Raw genomic sequence first — 24048 nt, 5'->3', positions numbered from 1 at the left:
CCATGGATGGAGCCCTACATCAGAATGAACACAGACCTACGAAAAAAAGCCACCAGTGATTTTGAGAAAAATCTCTACAAGCTCATGAACAACTCGGTGTTTGGTAAGACTATGGAAAACCTGAGGAAACGCGTAACCGTGAAACTGGTTAGATCTAGTGAGGAAGACAAGCTCAGGAAATTGATAGCCAGTCCGGCATTCAACCGTAATAAAATATTCACAGATGACCTAGTTGCCATACACATGAAGAAAAGTCACATAAAATTCAACCGACCTGTTTACGTTGGGATGAGTATCCTCGATTTATCCAAACACCTGATGTACGACTTTTACTACAACGAGCTTAAGAAACAGTACGGCGACAGGTGCGAAGTGCTGTACACTGACACGGATTCCCTGCTGATGGAGATTCGAACCGAGGACGTGTACGAGGACATGAAAAAACACATCGATTTATACGACACCAGCGACTATCCTAAGACCCATACTATACACAGCACGGTAAATAAAAAGGTCCTAGGTAAGATGAAGGACGAGTGTGCTGGCACGCCAATAGCTGAGTACATAGGTTTGAGGCCTAAGATGTACTCCATATTGAAAACCGACAATAGTGAGATCCGAAAAGCTAAAGGGGTTAAGAAGTATGTGGTGAAACAACACATCAAACACGCCAGATTCAAGGAGGCCCTGTTCAAGACCCGTACCTTTAGGCATAAGATGAACACGCTTAGAAGTGATGGCCATAAGATATACGGACTGACTATAAACAAGACGTCCCTATCGCCTATGGACACGAAACGTTGGATAGCTATTGATGGTATAAACACATACGCGTATGGACATGAAAAAATTTGAGGCTATTTATTACAGCCCGCGTGGATATTGGAAAGGAGCTAGCGCAGTAGATAAGCTATCTAAAATGGCACGAGTATCACCAGAGAAAGCCAAAGCGTGGCTTGAAAAACAAGCCCTGTGGCAGATCTATTTGCCGGCGCCACGCTACGTACCTAGAAGGAGTTTCGGAATTAACATACCTAATAGCATTCACCAGGCAGACCTACTGTTCCTACCTCATGATAAGAGGTACAAGTATGCCTTAACCGTAGTGGACGTAGCCAGTCGTTACAAGGAAGCCGAACCCTTGACCACGAAAGATTCGGCCAAAGTAGCCAAAGGATTAGAACGCATATACAAACGCAGCCCGCTGACTTGGCCAACAGAGCTGCAAGTTGATCCCGGACGGGAGTTCATGGGTGCCGTTTCACAACTGCTAGCCAAACACGATACAAAGGTCAGACGTGGCACGGCCGGAGCCCATCGCAGCCAAGCTATAGTTGAGAGATTTAATAGGACTTTGGCTGAGCGCTTGTTCGGCCATCAGTATGCTAGGGAGATGGCCACCCCTGGAAAACGATCGACCGAATGGGTCACGAGGTTACCCGAGGTGGTGTCGGCAATCAACCATGAAGTCACCCGTCTCACCGGTAAGAAACCGGCAGACGCTATCAAACTAAAATCAATAGTTGCAGAGTCGGCCGCTCCATTGCGTGGGAAGGAGAAACAGATACCGGATAGGGCCTTAGTTAGGTATCTGTACCAGCCTGGGGAACACGAGGGTGATAGCCGAAAGCGAGCCACCGATCCTATATGGTCAGTCAAAACTTACAACATAGATAAAGTGGATATGAAAGCCGACGAACCTAACTTGTACTACTTGAGGGGTGGGCCGGGTAGGGGGTTTGTAAGAGAAGAATTATTGATCGTACCGTACGGCACAGTGTTACCGCCTGCCAAGTCACGGTAAACGTGATGGCGTAGCTTTGTAGTAGGGGCAATAATAGCAAGAGCTAATAGTCCCACCAAAGCCTCATTTAGTAAATGAGGCTTTTTAGAGGGGTTTTTGAAAAGTGTTTTCGGACTATCATTCCCTATACTACTTGGCCTGCATTTCTATATGGCTGAGTATGACAAAAATTAATCATGTAAAATGGTCGTGGCATGAAGATCAGAGGGAGACGTACACAGTCTGATTAGAGAAGGTGGTTACTGACGTAATAGGAGTTTTATACAACTAATTTGAAGAGCCACTGATGCGGAGCGATCAATGTTTCTCGCCATTCTAAATACGAAACCAAGGTTCAAACTGGTCAGTTTGGTCCACATTGGCAGACATTCTTCAACGTAAACAGTGGGACATTAATAAGGATGGATGCCCATCACATGCCGATATTTGAAAATGTCCGTGGCATTTCTTGTTGGGTAGTAATATAGTATCCCAGCAGTGAAGACTTTTTTCAGATTTTCTAATGCCTGGATGGTATAGTGACTGATCCAGTTTGATCCTATTTCTGTGTTTTTTTACCTCGACATTTAATCCTGTCATGTAAAAATATCATGTCTACAAGTACGTAACAAGTCATTTGTTTCGTACAGGTCCGATAGATTGCAAAGCTTTTTATTTAGATAGTACTAAGGGTTGACCCATCTTTCATAGTAAATATCTTTTGTAAGCCCGGGCTTTTTCATGGTAGCTACGCCCCTGGTATTTGAATCCGTAAACTAATAACAACCACTTGGGTATTGCTAGGAAAATCTGATTATACCCATGTACCTAAGTACATATACCTATTCATCCTATTTACACAATGAAGTTCTGTTCGTATCCTCAAAACAGTGTCGGCCCATAAGTGTTTATTAATAAGGCAATTAATAAAACTGCATGCAATACAGCGATTACTGCTCCCTTGCTGCAGACCGTGTTTGGTTGCACGTTATTTAATGGTCACCATTCACTTGATGATTCAATATTGAATTTATAACAAGTATAATAAGTGGTAATGCCATCAAATTATCCGACAAAGTACCCGTTTTTTATTTTTCCTGTCTGGAGTATATACTCAACACTATAAATCAAGGTCTGATGTGGCAAATGTATTACGTTATGGAATATGTGCATGTAAGTGCAGTAATAGGAATTATCAGCTGAGTTACAAAAACAAACATCGATCAGTAGATTAACCGAAAACACGCCGATTAATTACTTTCATCTTCCACTTTGTCTAAAGGTAGTGTCTGTGTGTGTAAATTTACTAATCTATACTAACTGCACCCTGTCGTAAAGTGCCTGTGTAGAATCAGCATCCTTCCTTCTATGGATTAATCGCCAATACGTTGATTGCTCATTATTATTTTATTTATTTATAGAGTACAGGGATAGGGTAAGTACGCCCGGTAAAGTGCCAGACTCCCTTTCTTTCTTGTATTTATTACTCAAAATAGCAAACCTTACTTGTTGAGACTGAGTGATAGGTACTTGGTTGATGGGAAGTTGACCTCTATTAATCTCTACTTATAACATCAATGACTTGGATTAAGTTGTTTACGGTATTTCAGTGAAGTATGGTCTCAACATCAGACAACTTACCATCAAGGTAATGGCTGTTTTTTATGCACAAACCATGTCGACAATGCCGTATCGCAACGTATCATGTCGTGACCTCAGTTACGCGATACGCATCGCACAATATATTTATCTAAAACATCAGAAAAAAATTCATAGATCTACAAAATATACTAGTCGCCTTCAACAAAATTAATAATTTTTGATTTACAAAAGAAACAAAAAAATCATATTCATCTTTCAAGCAATAATTTCATGCCTCCAAGTCTCTATTGCTAATTTAAAATTTCCACATCTGAATTTCGAAAGAGCAGATTTCCAATTTAAACACATATTACAATTTAAGTATTTTTCTACATCTAACAGGGTTTTATACAGACAAAAGTAAACATTTTGTGTGAACTTTCAATGAAAGCATACCATGTTTGCTTGAAATTACAGGTCAGTCTTTATTTAAAAACATACATATTAAATAATTTGGGCTTGAAACACAACCCTGACGGGTATCAACATTACAAGAAAAACTAAGTCAAACCATTTGAAGTTATAACACAAGCTGTTAAATTTTGATGCATTGGTTTCATAACATTTAAATATTTTCCACATATACCAACTTCAGAGAGAGCTTGAAGTAAAACTTGCAAAAAGCATCTAAAAGACACAAAAAACATATTCATCATTTTTTTCTTTTCACAAGAATATTTCTGAATTAAGATGAGGGAAAATATATGATCAGTTGTTGAAACATTAACTCTAAAACCGCTTGAGAATTTTCATTAATATCACACCATTTCTTAGGATGTTAATTTAAAATAAACATATATACTTTACAAAGAGAGTAAATGAAGGATGTGTCACTATAATTATTGGGGCCATTGTGTTGGCTTGATTAATATATAATCGCATACGCTCGAATGCATTTCGTTTAACAGTATGGTAGTTTCTATCAAGAAAATGGTTCGAAATTGACTCGTCCCAGAGTTCGTTTTTGTATTCTAATTTTGGCTGGGGTACACACCAGCAGTACCCGTGCTGGCAACGACCCCTTCAGCTTCATTGTACCTGACAAATGGATCAAAGTGTAAGCTTTAGATTTTGGATGTACTTGACAGAAAAAAGCGAGCTTCCTTATAGTTCTTGTGCAGGCGACTTGATAAAAACGCCAAAGCCATTTAAAACAGCAAGTCAATATACTACTGAAGCCAAATCACAGATGGCAAAACAGTTCTCAAAGAATGATCTACCGAACATATATCCAGGTATGACATAAGGGCGGCCAGTGGGAGCAGGAAGAAGCACCAGCACAGGTTGTGAGGTCTCTCTCTCTTTTGCCCATTTTGAAGTTTTTGTCCATTTTATTTGTATAATGCGGATGCGGTCTTGTGCTGATGTAACTGAAATTGTCTCCGGGATAAAACTATGTTATCTTCTCTGAACTGTGCTTACAAGATCAGGGTAACACCAAGTATCATATTTTCACGCCTCACTGTCAGGAGATTATACCACTGACTTTCTACCCTATCCCCTAAATCATGTTGGCAGAATGGACACCTTCACCAAGGCACCAATGTAGCCATGATGGTCTGCTTGAGTTTCCATGATTCACACCAGCATGTATGTGTTTCGTTGGTTTGTTGAAGTGCAAAGGGTCTGTAACCGAAGTAAAACCATTATGATTGGCGCTGAAGCAATGAGGACACAGTCAAGGGAGATCATCGTCTACAATCTGGTGTCCAGGCTTGGATGTGCTTTGTCTGAAATTTAGGCATTTTCTCTGTGTGAAACTATAAAACCGCTGTCTTACTATACTCAAAACTCCAAAAAAAATAATCCTCCCCCCAAAGGAAACCCTGAGCAAGATTCCCAATAGGAACTGTTCTGCATAAATATGAATGTCCTTTCAGGGAAAAGCAGTTGTGAAAATAGCATTCAGTACCGCTTGACCCTTTGGACTAGACTATGGTGGTTTTCGAGTACCCGCCAACTGCGATATCATGCTAATTTTCTATCATCTACACAATTGAACAACAACCAAATTGACAGTGTAAGATGCTTTTAATGGCGGTAAACATAATAAATAATAAAAAATAGATGTATAAAATGCGTCAAGTAAGTCCATAAGCTCAGTAGTCATCATCGCTGCTGTCATCATCACGATTTTTACCCACTGATCGGGCTCCAAATATGGTTTTCTTTGAAATATCCTGGTCCTCAGGTACGTCTATCACACCTGTAAAAGGAAAATCCAAAATAACTCCATGGCATCCAGTGCTAGTTGTGTGAATTAACAATTAAAGTCCAACATTCATGCCATCAATCACTTTTCACAGGATTCATGTTCCGACTTCAATAAACATTGTAACAGAATCTATTTTCAGACATGCTGTTTTTCAGTTTGGGTGTACATATAGAATTAATAAGGATTTCAATTTATCTGATCATAGTCATTTTTGTTCAGTCAATGAAATGAAGGAACTTGGTTTGGTTATGTTAAAACTTTGGAACCATCTAAAGATGCCATGATAATTTTATTTTTTTATTTTTTTCCCCAAGAATCACAGAAATTTACAAATTTGAACGACTATCATGAAGAGTGCTGGAAGATATTCTGTCAAATTTTGAAAACTGCTTCATTAACTCAAGAAGTGGTATGTGATCTGTGTATGGTGGAAATAAGTTACCTGACTTTCCCAGCCGACTCTCCAAGACTTCAGTTGGAAATGTATCACTGCTGCCAAGTTCTTCAAACCCAATAACCCTGTAAACAACAGGCAAATGTGTTGAAAGGTGCCTGTGTACATCCATATGTCATATAAATATGGCTGACACAACTGTCGCCATGTAAACAGCTCAAACATAAACAAAACAATACAACTACTGTACGTATCTTTCAGAAATAGAAATAACATTTTGAGCAAGTTTAGGTTTTTGCTGCTTTTAGCAATGATTTAGCAATATCATGTAGTGGACACCTGAAATGGGGGAATCGAACCCAGGTTTTGGAGTGATGGTTGAACACTTTTACCACTAGGCTACCCCATGGTGATACTCACTTTTCTCAAGGCACATGTGTCCATATGCATCAATTCAAATGAAATGATCCTATTTCTATCCAGTTACCCCAGATGCCTTCATTATCCATGTTTGTTCATATGTACATACACTGGATATTAATTGGAAGTTGATAGGGAACAGCATTTGTCAAGCACATGTTCACACTATTAGTATTAATTCATGAGTTTCAGGCTGTCTTACATTACCAGCAAGCACTGGGTGGTGGTCCGGGGTGGCATTTGCCTTGAAATTGACCACATGTGCCTTGGATTAGTTGAGGACAAATCTGTCCCAACCCTGGACACACCCAGCTTTTCCATGGCAAATGAAATCAGTTTTGACACTAGATACTAAAAATCATGCTGTTGTGACTCTATAAACAGATAAACTGACAGCAACAACCACATTCATCACCATGATCCACATGAGGCTACAAGGTTCTACAAGATTACTGGTAACGAAAATTAATGATGCTGCAATATGGCAGATCTCCACAATTTGTAGTATTTTCGTACAAGCAGGATGTGTGTTCCACGTTATTGTCACTCACCTGTCGACTACGATGCCCTTCTTGAAGCAGTAAACAGCTGGAAGTATTCTGATCTTCAACTTTTCCACCAGGAACTTAGCCACATCTACATTCAGTTTAGCAAACTTGGTCTCAAAGTACTTCTTGGCCAGGACCTGTAAAACAACTCTGATGATAAAACTGATGTTCTCACCTTCAAGTAAGCAAGCGAGTTAGTTTACTTCTACGCTACACTCAGCATTATTCCAGCTATATGATGACAGTCTGTAAATAATACGCTTAATACGCTTCAACCTTTTAAATGTCCCACTGCCACAATGAAATAAGAACATTCAGTTTGATGTATAACTGTCTTATACTAGTGGTCTGAAACAAACAATGATGCCTGCTCAAAATTTCTTTCCATACTGTATTAATCATTTAATGTCTACAATACACTCATAAATAGAAAAGAAAACAAAGGATTTAGTGATGACAGAAATATGGAAATCAGTGTCATATCAACTTGATATATTTCTCAATGCTAAAAATCTAGACCGCTTGTTTTAACTGTCAGTCTTACCTCAAGATGTTGGTCAATTATTGCACATCTGCGGAAATCTGCATGATAGAAGTGGACAACACAACGATCTACTGTGGTTGTCAGTTCGAGGAAAGCCTTCTCATCAGTCAGCTCCCTTTCAAAACAACATTGAGCAAGAGAAATAAGCCATTTTGAAACTGCTACACATAGTACCTTTAGCTACATACATGACACAAGGAAATTAAACAATAATCAACATCACATACCTCAAACAGTGTGCTAAAGTGCATAATATAAAAGATATGCTGATCACAGATTGAAATCAATATGATATTTTCACTAAGACAGTAGACATAACTTTCAGACTCCTTGTCATTATGGTCAGAAGTCTTATGCAAAATTTATTGTTTAAAATATAAAGGATCAATCATTATTTTGAACACTGTTTCAGGTGTTCAATTTTGAAAAAGTCAAACAATAAAATTATGAACCATGATCCTGTTGACAACAAGTGATGTCTGTACTGGCAAACGAATATTAATTGTTTCAATCCCTATCAATATACTATTAAGGAAACACTCAAATAGTCACACAATCAATTATTCAAGGTGTCTGAATCAGGGCTCCAGATAAGTTTCCAACATGAGGAGTACGTACACTATATTTTTTCAATATAAGATTACTGGGAAAAGTCTCAGTACTGGATGGAATTTATTGGCATCTAAGAAATCTTGTGTTTCATTTCTTATATGCACCACAACATTTTTACTCTTGTGTAAATAGGTCAATAAACAATAAAGTAATACTTTTTCAGACCATACACAACTGCTGTGATGCAAGTGCTTATACGCTACGCTTTCTGATTTTTTGCAAACCATATCATGCATATTTTTTATCCGTACATACACCGATATTTCCCTTATCTGAAGCCCTTTGAATGATATAAGTATATGTATTATTTCATGAATGGCATGAGAAATTCAGAAATTTAGATGTTAGAAAACATTTATTTATACTGTCGTGATTCCCTTCTGTCATGTTATGTAAAACCACGATCGGCGGCAGTTAATACCTATTAAGTATCATAATTAATTCTCTTCCATTAGAATATGGAGAAAACTGTTTGCTAGCCAGTAGACGGCTTGGGAAAGTACTAAGTGAAGTGTCTGAAAGCCATTTAGAATTAGAAGTTGGACAAACATGAAGTCACTTATTGTCTCATCTCCAAGTTGATGTCAAATGAAGTGTTTGAATGGCACTTTGAAGTTGGACAAACATGAAATTCCCAGTTTTTTAAAGAAAATAGCAACACAAACATAATCACTAATTACTTACGTGAATGAGCCATGTTGCTTGTCTCTCATCATGGCATAGTCCTGGGTTTGTTTCTTGAAAGCTGCCAGTCGTGCCTCTCTAATATCAGCTGGTATTTCCTCATTTTCAAGCTCATCCCAGAGTTCCTGCAAATGAGGTGAACATTACGGTGTTATCAGAATAACATGACTTGCATTAACAATAAATGTTTGATGAATTAAACTAGCATCAATAGTAATTATTTGTGGGTTATTGGGAATGTTTTGGAGGAAAGAGTTCCTTACATACCCCTTCCCATGTTTTTCTTAAAAAGCACTTTTCATTACTAACATATCTTTTCTTTAATGAAAAAACAGGTGGGAGGTATGTAAGGAACTCTAACCGTTTTGGGATCCACAGAAAATAATTCCATCCAAATCACTGCTGAATGTGTCGTCACTCCACACACCATGTAAACAGTCTCTGGTCACAAAACAGGTTGGGGAAACCTACCAATCTGCCTACAAGAGGCCAAACGGGATATTATAGGCCATTCTGCCTATTCTGTTATAGGCCAATCGGACTATAGTTCACCTTGTTTCTAATTATTCCACAAATTTCCACACGCTTTTTCTTTGTGAGGTCAGGCATTCTCTCATCTTCCAACAAATCTACAGCGATGCCATGACAAACTGTGCTACAGTTTCATTGTCACACTGACTCGGATCTGGGAGGCCGGGTGTCTTTGCTTTTGAAAGTCTTCGTGAGCCACTTTTGTAATGCCATCCTGACAGAATTCGGAGCATGAAGGAACACGGTATGTGCAGATGCTTTATACCTGTCACTGAACAAACAACTTCTCAACGTAGCGGAAGGCCCATGTTTCCCCAACTAATTAGGCAGGTGACAGGACGACAGCTAGGGTAAGTGTTTTCTTTACAGTTTACAGTTTCCTGTGTTGTTATACTCTCATGATTTCTGTACTTTGATGATGCGCGAAAGTTAAATCGCGCGAATTAGTCAATTTTTCTGTTTCCACGAAAATTAAGCCGTGCAAAAATAAATGATTTTACAGTATGTTCCAGAAAAGATGTTTCATTAAAGGGGCACTAATGCGGAGCAATTTCTGTGGACTGGTGTAAACTTTTGTTATTGTTTTTCTCCCGTGAGTACCCGGATGATATCCCAGAATTCGTGACTGGTTCGTGACCTCTGCTGCGCAGTCCGTAAACGCAATTGATAGCTTAATTATAGACAGATCAACTTAGGTGAAGTCATTTTTACTTCATTACAAATGTATTATGAAAACAAATGGACCACTTTGAAGGTTAATCATCTGCCAGTGGTAGAAAAGGTAAAAGAACTATTAGGACGGAAAAATAACGAAGCCAATGTACGTCTCTATATTTTGTCTCATAATCCTAATTAGTTTATTGTCATATTTGTATGATTCTGAAAATTAATAAAAGAACACACGATATGCTTGTACTCATAGTAAATTTCTAACATAACAGCAACATTTATACATTGTATAGATTGCCAATGTGGATCCTATTTCACACACATACGCGATCTAGTGTGTGTTTCCTGTCATACAGATTCTGCTGAATGCTACAACAAATAAATTAAAACAAAATGCAAATAATGAATGTAAAACAGACTAATTTTATAGCAACAATGTCAGGCTACTACCTTGTTCAGGAATGTATCCATCAATATCCACGTACAAGAAATCGTATTCCATTCATCTGCAGCTGGTAAATAATCCTGCTCTGTGTTGCATCTTACAACTGTCTCATTTGCGAAAAAGTAACACATCGTTTCACGTCTTTCGTTGGTGAAAACTAGATAAACCTCTCATTGGTCTCCCAAGATAGCACACTTGGCAACTAACTGTAAGATGTCCACTATTCTAAGTAATTTAGTTAACCAATAATGAGCAATCAATCAATCAACGCAAAGGTGGTTAATTCTTTGAAGGGAGGATGTTGTTTTTGCACTCACACTTTACGACAGGGTGTAGTCATCTACACAAACTGCCTTCTTACAAATCCGCTAGAAGATAAAAGTAATTAATCAATCAGTGTGTTATTGGTTAATCCTTTGATCGGTGTTTCTTTTTGTAGCTCAGCTGATAAACCATCTTGCATCACTTACATGCACATATAGTCTGGTTCATAATTATTGAGAATTTTTCTTCTTACTTTGAGCTATCCTAACACCTCAACTGATTCACTGATACTTAAAACTAAGTAATGGTATAAGGGAGGTAACTCATCTTGGCCTACTGAGTATAGTACAATTAGAGTTACCTCCCCTGAATTTGTAGCAGACGTCATTTTCCTCAGCACTGTCAACAATGTCTGCTGAAGATAAAAGAAGGTTGATTTTTGAGTTGTGTAATCAAGGAATTGATGATGTAAATACATGGGCAGAGAGAACAGGAACTCCTCTTTCTACTGTGTATAGGATTAGGAAGAATTTTAAAGAGGGAAAGGATTTGGGGCACCAGAAAGGAGCAGGGAGACCCAGAAAATTGGACTTCTCAGATCGCGTCCGGCTGGGAATTTTAGCGTCTAAAAAGCAAAGGGCAAGCATCTCCAACATCAGGTATGAAATGATAGAAAGGGGATCAACAGTTGTATCAAAATCTACAGTTAGAAGAAATTTGATTGATCTTGGATGGGAGAAAAAGACTGGAATTCCTTCTCCTCTCATGAAACAAGAACATAAAGACAGGCGTGTTGAGTGGTGTTTGGCACATGAAAACTTTGACTGGGAAAATGTGATTTTTACTGATGAAAGCTCAATATGGGTATATCCCAATAATGTGAAAATATGGACAAAGTCTGCGTCAGCACCGTTGTATCGACGACCTAAATACAGCCCAAAGTTTCATGTATGGGGAGGGATATCCTTATTAGGAACGACCCCGCTGTGCGTGTTTGAGGGAAATCTGACAAGTCAACGCTACACTAACATATTAGATAATTTTCTCCTTCCAAGTGCACATGTGTTTTATGGAAATGACTGGATTTTGCAGCAAGATAATGATCCTAAACACACCGCAAAACATGCCAAGCAGTGGTTTCAGGAGAAAAATGTGACTGCATTACCATTTCCTGCATATAGTCCTGACTTAAATCCCATTGAGAACATTTGGGGGATGATGAAGGAATGTGTGAATCAAAAGGGGTTGACAAAAATTGAAGACATGAAGAGAGAAGTGGTCCGATACTGGGACAGCATAACTCACGAAACACTAACCTCTCTGATAGGAAGTATGCCTACCCGTCTTAGACTGTGCCGTGAAGCTCAAGGAGACTTGATAAAATATTAAATTGTTACCTACACAACATGAAAAGGTCAGTTCACTTTCACAATACATTCAATTTTATCTGATTTGTTCTCGTTTAATAATATGAAATGCTTTAGCTATTCTCAATAATTTTGAACCATATTGTATTACATAACATACAATACATTTGCCATTACGGACCTTAATTTATAATGTTGAGTATTTACTCCAGACAGGAGAAATGCCAAATGGGAACCTTTGTTGAGTAACCGAAGTGGTGTTACTACTAATTATACCTGTTATAAATTCATTAATTGACCATTAAGAGAATGATGACAAATAACACGTGTAGGTTTACGTGAGTTACAGCAAGGAAGATGTTATCTCTGTGTCGCATGCAGCCTGAAAACACTTATGGGCCGAAACTGTTTTGAGGATACCAACGGAATTTCGTTACATAAGGAATACACACAGGCATTTGCTGTGTACTTGGGTAAATAGGTGAAATAAGGGGTTTTTTTACGTAAGAAATTTTTCAGATTTCTCTACCAAAGGCAAAGTCATCGTTTTTTGTTTACGAATTCAAATAAATCAACTGTGTGCTTGTATTATCATAAATAATAAACCATTGTAGCTACCATAGCTACCTAATTTACGTGCGATATTTGCTATCACAGCTGAACCAACACTCAAAACTACTTAAATATAACGCTTTGCAATCTTCCGTACTGAAACAAATGGCTTGCTGCGTGCCTGTAGACACCATATTTTCATGTAACATGATTGAATATCGAGGTTGAAAACAGAGAAATATGATCAAATTGGATCAGTATCTATACCATCCAAGCATCCGAAAAGAACTACACTGCTGGGATATTTGGTTATGATCAGACAAGGAATACCATGGATATTTTTAAACAAATGGCATATGATGGGCATCCGGCCTCCTGACTCTTTCCTGAAGAAATTCTGCTAATATGGACAGGAGCCCAGTTCCTTTGTCCGTCACGGTCGAAGGAGCGGGCGCTGACCAATTTGCGGTTTGGTTTCATAATTAGACCGTTGGTGAGAAACATTATTCGCTCCGCATCAGTGCCCCTTTAAGAACACTACCTTTCATAGATTTTCCTTCTGACAATTAATACTGAATATCTATGCTATTAATTTTCAGTGAAATTTATCAGAAATATTATATCCCAAACTCCATTATCATGTGATGAAAATTCTCAATGAGTTTGAATGAAAACCTTTGGACATCAAAACTTGCATCATATTAATGTCCTCATGCGGAAATGCCAATAGCAAAGTAAGTAAAACAGCCTATAATAACCCCTTTGGCCTATTATAGGTTGATCGGTAGGTTTCCCCAGCCTGCATAATGTAGACTGCCAACTGCCAAAGGGCTTGTCCGCAGTGTCAACATTTCACTTCATTTACGCCCTTTCATACATGCTCAGACCTACAACAACCCACCTTTCTACAAACAGCATTTGTGTGATGAGTGAAAATGTCAAAGTTGAGAACACATCATCATTACAAACTGTACATGTAACTTCTCCTATATTAATCAGGTATCTTCAGGAACTTAACCTCAAGTCTGATGTTTAGAGAGTCGTTTCTCACTCAGCAGTCATCTAATAAACTTACCTCTTCGACTAATGTTTTATCGTCGATTATATTCTGTGCCTGTTGTGCTGTTGTGGTCGCCATTTCTAAACAAACGCGTGTTCAACATGTACTTCCGTTCGGGGAAGTAACTCTATTTTGTATGGAACTACCTGTTGGTTGGCAGGGAAACCGTCCAAATCGCGGACGTGAAGAGACATGCATTTAGAAGGAAAAGGGATTGGTGCTAATCTTTTAGTATTCGCATAAACGGTTTCAGGTGTACGGCATTTTCTTTATCAATAGAATACTTTATATGGTCGCATATTAGTAATGGAACACATCGAGTATCAAGCGTTGAATGTGCGTATTGGCAAGTTGTACGAGAGTCACGCCCGTTAAACTATTAAAAACATTACCCAAAATAACACCCATAGTTTGTTCCCTCCTTGTATTACATGTCTGCCTGGGAATATGTGGTCTGTTTGGTGCACACAGTATACAGCCTTATCACTGCCTTCTAGCAAAGACGTATATCTTTGCGTCTAGTAACCACACTGAGACTGATGAGGGCATAAATGTGTCAGAAACTCGTTTGATTTATCTAACACAATAAGTGCAGTAAGAGGGGTGTTTTCTTTGGTTTTTGTAAAAAAATATAATAACCTTTGTTTTCGCTACTTTTCACTGAGACTACAACAGGTCACTCTTGTCCACTAATGCCAAGATCCATGTGATGATAATCAATACTTGATAGCAGACTCATAACAGGCATGTCTGCTCAAGTTTTGAAAATAATGCAATTGACAAGAATATAAAATTCAACAGTTTTAATCATTGAAAGATGCATCACACAAAAGACTAATGATCAATGGATTAAAGGTACATAATTCACAATTTAGGAAGACACAAAACACCCTGAGCATGTAATCATACTTGCAATATGACCATGAACTATTAAAAATGGGAATACTATTCCCCACTCCATTAAACATCAAACTGCTGTCATCATCAGTGTTACAGGATTCTTAAAAATTATCTACAAATTGTAGTTTACTGCTAGCACTCTGATTACATCATTAGAACAGCATTGTCTGCAGGGATTTCCGCACATTGGCCATTTCTTGCTGTTGCTGGAAACAGATATAGAATATCAATAGCATTTTGTTAGCAGACATGTTTTAGAAACATTCACTCAAGGACGGGTATCAGGGAGAGCTTCATAATAGTAGACATTTTGATCATGGGGCACAGCAGAATTCCACTTCACAAGGCAGTTGTGTCCATTTGGTTGTAGCAAAGTAGGGTTTTCATTCATATAGGGGTTGGAGGACACCTTTGCCTCATTTTTGGAATACAAAGCTGATAGACATACTTTAAAGAGTGAGGACTTTGATTTATGGATATACAACTTCTATTATTCAGTGTGACATTTCGACATAGATACTAATGTCGTCAAGCAAAAGCACCATTCGCTTGACAACGACATTAGTATGTATGTCAAAACGTCGCACTTGGTGAATAAAAGAAGTATATCCATAAATCATAGTCCTCACTCTTCATCTACTCAACTTCTAGAATGCCTATCAAAGATGTTAGACACACTTTGTCCAGAACTTCACATTTTTTTGCTATTTTTTATGTTGGTGTCTGGAGCCCTGAAGGACAGTATATGTTTGAAGGGGAATGTCTAATAAACTCTCAAACTTATGTGATTTGGCTTTCCAGCTGGTTTTGCAATAACAAATAGTTCAAATGAGCATATTTATATCATCTGAACAAGAATGGTTGCTTCATAGTGGGGATTTAATAAAGATATCACAGTCCTGTATAATCATTCTCTTGTTTAAAACTTTCTAAGCCACTGATCTGTTTGATTGGAATACGCAACACTACAATACTTTATGAATAACAACTTCTATATTTATTATGATGCGACTTTTCGATATAGCTTCTTATACCGTTTTCAAGCCATTGACAACAGTAGAAGCAATACCAAAACGTCTCCTCATAACAAATAAAGAAGTTGTTATCCATAAAGTATTACAATTTTGCTCTTTGAGCCAATATGTTGGACCAAACAGACATTTTTGTGTTACCAGAACAGATTTCAGTATTTGAACTTACAGTGTCCATGAGAAGTTTCTTCTGAAGAAGTGTCATTTCTTTCTTCATTTCACTCTGTACATTGTTTTGTTGATTGATATGACACTGTTCCAGCTCTTCCAACCCCTGTTGAATATGTTCTCAAGTTAGAAATATCACTTCACTCACTATTTCTAGACTATATTAAAAGTGTTCTCTTGTAGGAACCAAATGAAGCCAGGATACATATTTTTATGCAGATTACACACGCTTAATTGGCATGCTAGTGTATCACCACCATGAAAGTGACGTATGAAACCACAGTTTTAAGTGAGACTGAAGGTGATCCTTTTACGTCTATGTTCAAGGCCACATACAGAATTACTCCAACTATACAACAGCAGATAACAATTTTATAAAGTCTCCACCAGGCAGTCTACTGATGGACAGTATGAGTAACAATGGGGTATGATGACATGTTATGAAAGAAGTGTACAAACCTAGCTACAGGGTACATATAAACATCTCTTACAGTTATGAGGAGCTCCTGAGGAGCAATTCTAACTTAGAATTCCCAAACTGGGCTGGTGGATGTATATGCATCGTAAGGTTCACGTGCACAACAACAGATGACTGGAAATAATACAACAAAAGATATAGTGCACCCTGGTTATAATACCACGCTGGATATAATATGTTTTTGCCATGAGGGATTTCCTGCCCTTTTAATACCAAGATTATACTGTTTGTCTGGGAGAAAATATGGGATTATACATAGGGTAACAATATAACCAGGTAGGGCATTTAGAGGCATTTCCATGCAATCAACTAGGTGGTTGAGGTGATGATATATCTTGTGATGGTTCGTTCCCATTTAGACTAATCTCAGTTTGACTACCCAGCCAATACACAAACTGTTCAAGTCTAATGGTTTATATTTACTAACTTTCTCCCCACATCAAGTAGACTATCAGCTAATTACATAGGTCATTGTTGTGGAAGAGTTCAAGTATATTGACTTACATATGAGTTACAAAATACATCATATACACTAAGTGAATAAAAGGTTAGTTTCTGTTGGCTTTATGATGGTTTTAAATTGATTCAGGAAAATAGCACTAACAACTCTATCGGGCAATAAATTCCAAGACATAATCGCGCTTGGCAAGATGATTGAAAACATCACTGCGTTCCATAATAGTTTGAATGTGAGTTGGAGCGATTATGTCCTGTTTTCAAAATTTAGAAACCTCCGATGGTGTCCCACCACTATGCTGCCTATCATATTATACATCATAAATCCCACCAGGCTGTATCATCCTGGGATTATTGCATAATCCCAGGGAATATATACACAGTCCCTGGGACTATAACATAAACCTCCCTTGAGTTGGAAATATTACTTGTTTTGAAGATTGATAGAACTTGGTCTTGCTGTCACTGAATGCGATCTTAAAATATGACATTATCGATAACTTTCAACATATAGCAAGGCATGGTGTTGGCTGCCAGTGTCATCCCAGTTAATTTCAACAGTAAATACCAAATATTGAAATAATATCTAAAGTGTATTTTCAATCGGTTTGCAAGCTTGATAAAATATTAACCTTACCCTCGGGATTTTAAATCTCATTAAAAAACACTTGGCAGGTAATGGGTAGATACCCCTGTAACGAGCCTTGAATAATCCCAGCATCTAGGCCAGTAATACATGATGTCATAAAGTTTGTCTTACTCTTGAGAACTGTTCATGTAACTGCTTCAACGTCTTCAGCCTCTGATTCTGCACAATACGAGCTTGCTGGAACAGTTTCTGCTGCTGCTTGAAGAGTGTCTTCAAAAACAAAATATTGACTGATTTAAATAGACTCTGATATCTTTTAATTCTGACGTTGTGAAATAAAGTTATGAAATATGTATTCCTACAAAAATAGTGTTTTCTTTGTTGCCCTTAGTTTTAAGGATACTAACTGCAAAGAAAACGCTACCGGTTTATAAACATGTGGGTTTTTTTCCATACACATAAAACAAACACTATCACCCTAGTGTTGTGTCAACATTCAAATTCACACAAGATGCTGTCCATTACTTTTGAAAAATGGACAGATACCAGCATTCTCTCTGAACTAAAGAAATGCTTGGGGGTTTAATTATACAACATCTATAACAGAACATGTTTAGGGTTGGCATATTACAACTTTTAAAATTATCAAGGAACTTAAAGCAACATCATTATTTGTTTGAGGAATGCCCAAGACAATATATGAGCATGGTCCTTTTAGGGGTTCAACCCTGATTTTAATAAATGTGGAGTTCAATTAGAACTGTGAATTTCAATGTCAATGCTGATTATAAGTCTTCTATTGATGGAAATATTGGAATTTGCCACAGTTCAAATCAGTGAGACTACTTATTTTAACTTGTTTTATTCATGAAAATACATCTTTATAAATAAGGGAGATGAACATTCTATGATAATTATCGAATTATACGAATCATGTATATTGCCTATATATTTGTCTGAATGTTACAATCAAATAACTGAACAAGGACAGTTTCAGACAGTATCATATAAACAGTGATTGACTCAACTGCTAATTTTTCTTCTTGTTCCTTGGTTTTTTCAATGTCTGACTCCCACTGAGTGAACACAGTCCCAATTTGTCTTGCATATTCACCTTGCAACTTATGTCTGAAAACACATTCACAATGATTAATGATGTCAGAAGTATTCAAGGCAAGACATGTAATTTACAAAAAGAAAACTGTCAAAAAAATATCAGACATTGAATGAAGAGTATGTAAAATATCTAGTTTTGTCTGGATCCATGAATAGTTTTTGTCCTCAAAACACAAACATTTATGGTTTTCAATAATAAATTGTCCTATGTGTACATGTAAAATACTAAATGTATTGAGGTAACAGAATACTAGAAGTCAGTGCAAAACATTTTATTATAAATGCTTTGATGCCATTTTGACACCGTGATCAAATCTGCTAAGAATAAATCAATGTACTATAGTCTTGATTTGTTACTATTAGTTCAATATTTCTAGGGTGTGACCTTTCTTCCTTACAGGCAATGTGCTGTTTGCAAATGAAGAAACTGTATGGTTAGAAGTTTTAAAAATGCAATAATCCCCAAATGAAATGATACCTTTCTGTTTGTTGGGCCTTCCAAATGTCATCAACCTTTTTATTTGTGCTTCTCAAGGAGACCTGAGTCAGTTGCTCAAGTCTTCTTCTTTTGGCAACAAGAGTCTTCGAGATGTCAGCTGTAATTGAAAATGATACAACTACACAAACACACAACACAGGCAAAGGACAGATAATTAATTGTATCATTAGTTTCTTATCAAGAGGGTAAAATCTTGATACAATACCTGCATTTATGATATTTCATACACCACAAAACATGGTCCTCATCAAATGTGTGCTGACTGCCAAAATTTTTCAGTATACATCACAGGGCTATCAGCTTCAACACCTTTTACTTTGGTATATTTTTATTGGAGAATCACAAGCAGGGTACTTGACTGTAGAATGTCAAGTATGTAGACATATATATTTCACCTCTTTTAGCCATTTTATTTCTTGCTAAGGGAACCTGATGTCATACATCTCAAACATACCTCCAAAGCACTCCAACATTTTCTGCATCTCTGACCTGTTAAAGTAATAAGTAAATGACAGTATAATGTACATGGCAATCACAATGCAAAACAGTAAAGGAAATCAAAGAGAACTCCTTTCATAAACCTAATATTACAAAATCAGAAACAAGGCCCCTTACACAGCAGTTGACCCATTCAGCCAAACTGAACATTCATGTAGAGAATTAACGCATTCCACCAAATTCAGGATACAGTTGTATTTTATAGTCACAGACTCACTTGATAAATAATCATATATGAGAAACAAGAGGATAGAATACATATAAGCTGATCGTTTTGGAAGAGGACAAGATAACAGCGATAATTGGATAGAGAACTTTGACAATGGGCCATTTTCAGGATTTTTAGCCATTTTCTGAATTTAGAATGGGCGATTGTCTTTGTATCAATAGTAAACTTCAAAATTTGACTGGGCCATTCTTTATTCTAATGTGCAACTTGGCCCATGGCTCCTGCCTTTCACGATCCCTAGATCAATGAACTGTTCATCAGGATATGCTTGTTCACACAAGGGTCCTTTCTGTATACAAAACTGTTTGACACCAAATGTGATAGTGACATGTCAGAATGCATAGCAAGCCACCTTGTTTTAACATGTAAGTGCAATAGTTTGCAGAGTTTTAAATTTAGATAGTATTGAGGACTTGAGTATATCAAAATATATACAGTTTTAATGTAACTTTAAGAGCTTCCCCCAGGTTTGATCTAATTAATGGGGTTTTTTGTTTTGTTTCACGTGTGGTATACTAAAACAACAAAATTCTGATTAATCAAAAATATGTTTTAGACAATATGATCATCATTTTTAACATCCTCTTTTTGATTGATTTTTTATTTTTTTCAATCGTCAGAGCACCATAAGGAACAATCATATCTAAGTCCAGGCATTTTTTCATAATGGAATCTACACCCTGCAAAATCAGCCATTCTCATTTTTGTGCTTCCCTCACCTTTGCTCCCCAATCTATTTTTTTCCTAATGCTTAAAATCAGGCAATGTCACATATTTCTTCTTTCATTTCACAGGCCAGACATAAGCCCATGTAACAGTGTGAACATTCTCAATCAATTTCATTGTTATCAAATACCATTTGAGTGATAAACGTTTGAAATAATCTATTCTTACCCAAAGTCTTCAGTTTCGCCATCTGCAGTCCTCTTCTTGCCACCTCTCGATATAATAGGTGTTTCATCAGCTTTTAAAAAATAGGTATGGGGACAATATTGGTCACAAAAATATACATCTTGCTTTCATTTATCATGTCCAATATACGGTTATTATAAACTGATGTATTAAATAATCTGTTGCGTGGGCTAGTCTAGTCGTTTGCTTCCAAGTAATTTAACATTCTATCGGAGCAAATATTATTTTGCGACGTTAAATCTGCAAATCTACATTCTCACACAATAAGAATGTACACAGACTTCTCATGCGTCGTTTGTCGTAATAAGAACGGAAAGTTTCGTTGTTGCCTGATCGGAACATACACCGAAACACTTTTGGTAAAAAAAACAACAAAGCAAAACAAACTTTTGTAGAGTAGTTTTCCGTCTCGAGAAATGAAGCTTACCACGAATAGGACTGCTGTCTAGACTTTGTGGGGATGCATTGACGCTCTCGTCAAATTGCTTCTTTTGATTGCTACCTCCTGCATCCTGTTCACTTTTCTTTTGTCTCGGCATGTTTTATTACTTTCCGTAAATGTAAACGTCTCAAGCCTCTTCCGCGAGCAGACGACACTCACCTTTTCACTGCAAATCAGTAGAACGGGCTCAAAAAGTAAACCCTGTATAATAATAAATAACTGAACCTTAATTCTGCAATGTGGGAAAACTGATGCAAGAGTTTTGTAGTTCATCAAGAGTAAGTAGACAAATAATATTTTCTAATGAAAAATATCACATGATATAAACTCTACCTAGCGTATGAATATTAGAGTGCGCGGTACAGTAAAAATCGATCAACCAAAAACGAATGTGGCTTATTCAGCATTGACACAAATGAACAGAACTCAAATTTTGAACACACATAGATCTATATCCAGTACTGCTAGTAGGTGTCAGCAATTTTGAACATAAATATATTCAAAAGTATTATGAACGGTCCCTTATTGAGATTGTTAATGGAGAGGTGATACGGTTCTTTGGAAAACAAAATGATCAAAGCATATAATTATATTGTCAGACTTATTGTCAGATCGGACTCGGGTTATTAAGCTGAAAAGATCATAGTGCAAAAGAAACTGGCACAGTTCCTTCTAAGTGTTTCCACAGCAAGAAAATGAACAAATTAAAAAAGTTTTAAAAACACACATCATCTATTTGACACGAATGCTTACTTTTTGCATGTTCGATATGTTAGTCAACGAGATAATGATATTCTTTTAAATGTGTTTGCTTTCTCAATAGAACCTTTCAGTGGACACGTTCACTCACTTCAAGAGTGACCCGAGACGGTACCACAAAATAGAGGGCGATGATGGAAACACAGAAATGCCATCTTTCACTGTGTCCGTATACAATGCCAGACAGATGGCGCTTTGTTGTTATGGTAACTGGTAAAACTCAGCAAATGGGTTATCTATTGAGCAGGCTTCATGAGCACTTTAATTCTTTTTATCTGTATCGTGCACAACTGACTTCACCTGGATTTATCCAGGGTTACCAATCAGCTCAAATCCATTCATTTGGAATTTTCTGCATATGAACTCAATATTTCCTCACCCGTTCCTGCCACTAATTGGGCGGTGGGAAATGCCTAGTAGTTAAGGCATTTGTTCGTCACGCCGAAGACCCGGGTTCGATTCCCCGCATGGGTGTAAAGTCTGAAGCCCATTAAGGCATGATGTCCCTGCCGTGATATTGCTGGAACATTGATAAAAGCGTTGTAAAACCATACTAGCTCACTCTCACTTACATCCACCCTTATGCACGATTCGATTGAAAATGTTTTCATTTGACTTGATCATGTGCATATATGTTATTGTTCTCCAATGGACAAACACGTACTGGGTGAGGTTGTACCCGATACCTAATATATTTAGAAAAACAATAATCTCTATCTCTCTAATAAGTCCCAACAACGCATTCCTGTAATATGGTTCAGGCGATCAGGGGGAGATAACTGTGTATGATTGCATGTCGCATCCAGATCGCATGGTTTGATGTTCCTGATGTCAGTCATTTGGTTGGTCGACGTTTTGGACACTCCGCATCCGTACAGCTATAGAGATTGAGTGAGTTTAGTTTTACCCCGCTTTTAAACAGTAACACCCAATACCCAGCCAATGTCACGACATTGAAATGGTCTTCTCACATTGTACCCTTGTGAGGAATCGAACCCGGATCTTCTGCGAGACAAGCGAACGCTTTAACCTCTAGACTACCCAACCACCCATCGTGTAGCTAGAATGAACCTTCATTGGGCATTAACAACAAACACTGAATAATGCATATGAATCACTCCCTGTTTCCGTTATCAAATCAGACAGTTTTAAACCAAACAAATACAAACGAAATGAACTGCAATATGGACAACAGGGGCGCCAGAGAAACACAGAAACATAACAAAACATTTGAAATCAAATTAAAAGCTGTGCTCACTTGTTTTTCCAATCAAGACAGAAATTATTGCTTCATCCACAGAGGACGCACTGATCCAACAGCCAATCGAAGCCAAGGTTTTACGCTGTTTGGGCTATGAGTAATTATCGATTATAATAAAATGTTTTCGAACTTCATTTCAGTTTATTGCAACATCTAATCGCATGACGTGATCTAGTGAACTGGACGGGGGGCGGGCGATCTGTTCCAAATACGAACTATTTACGACTATATGTAGAAGGTTTTGCGAGGCTTTGAATACTGCCAAGCACGCAATAACTGCCCGCTGTTGAGGCCCGTGAAGGTCCGGGGGAAAAATGACCTTCAGTAATCCATGCTTGTCGTGAATGGCGACTATCAGGATGGCCAGGCTCGCAGACTTGGTTGACACATGCCATCGGTTCCCAGTAGCGTAAATCGATGCTCATACTGTTGATCGCTGGATTGTCTGGTCCAGGCTCGATTATTTACAGGCCGTCTCCATATATAGCTGGAATATTGCGGAGTGCCGCATGAAACTAAACTAAAACACACTCACTGCACGTTTTTGATAATGTAGCCTAGAAATAAGCATAATTTTCTCTATTTTCTCTATTTTCTCCCTTAATTCTGTTACATACAAAGGTGTCATTTAAAGGCGTTATACATTAATGTCAGTATCTTATATAATGAACAGTGGTCAGAGAGACGACAGTCACTGACAGGATATATACAGTTTACACGTGGTTATTTGTCTATAATAATACTTCTCTGGAATAGGCCAATATACAGCCTGAGACGAATTCCAGCCAACAAACCCTGATCTTGTCCTTTTTGATAAAACCAATGAAATTACTTATATCATTGAATTTTCTGTCCCTTTTGACAGCATGTGATTGGCAAGATTCAGGAAAAGCATGATAAATATGCGGATCTCGCCTGGTGAAGATCAGGAGAGTGCCCGGGCACTCCACCAGGAGCACAGCCCTTCTGAGAATCTGGGTA

The 24048-nt window shown here is 37.6% G+C and overlaps 2 protein-coding genes across 2 annotated transcripts; both read right to left on the bottom strand.

Moving 5' to 3' along the window:
* Positions 1-5436: 5436 nt before the first annotated feature.
* Positions 5437-13852, bottom strand: LOC137261379 (phosducin-like protein 3). The gene is made up of 6 exons (XM_067799120.1): positions 13745-13852; positions 8842-8966; positions 7546-7660; positions 7005-7138; positions 6082-6158; positions 5437-5630 (listed from the first exon to the last, which is right to left on the bottom strand). The coding sequence occupies exons 1-6, from the start codon at positions 13805-13807 to the stop codon at positions 5524-5526; spliced, it is 621 nt and encodes a 206-aa protein (XP_067655221.1). The 5' UTR covers positions 13808-13852; the 3' UTR covers positions 5437-5523.
* An 854-nt stretch (positions 13853-14706) lies between these two features.
* On the bottom strand, positions 14707-21206 carry LOC137261718 (synaptonemal complex protein 3-like). The gene is made up of 8 exons (XM_067799501.1): positions 21033-21206; positions 20588-20657; positions 19421-19455; positions 18946-19063; positions 18380-18479; positions 17523-17621; positions 15830-15934; positions 14707-14835 (listed from the first exon to the last, which is right to left on the bottom strand). Exons 1-8 carry the CDS (start codon positions 21142-21144, stop codon positions 14782-14784), a joined length of 693 nt encoding a protein of 230 aa, XP_067655602.1. The 5' UTR covers positions 21145-21206; the 3' UTR covers positions 14707-14781.
* Positions 21207-24048: the final 2842 nt, after the last annotated feature.

This window comes from Haliotis asinina, chromosome 14 (assembly GCF_037392515.1).
Source record: "Haliotis asinina isolate JCU_RB_2024 chromosome 14, JCU_Hal_asi_v2, whole genome shotgun sequence".
Taxonomy (NCBI): Eukaryota; Metazoa; Mollusca; class Gastropoda; order Lepetellida; family Haliotidae; genus Haliotis; species Haliotis asinina.
This window is presented reverse-complemented; position numbering and strand designations above follow the sequence as displayed.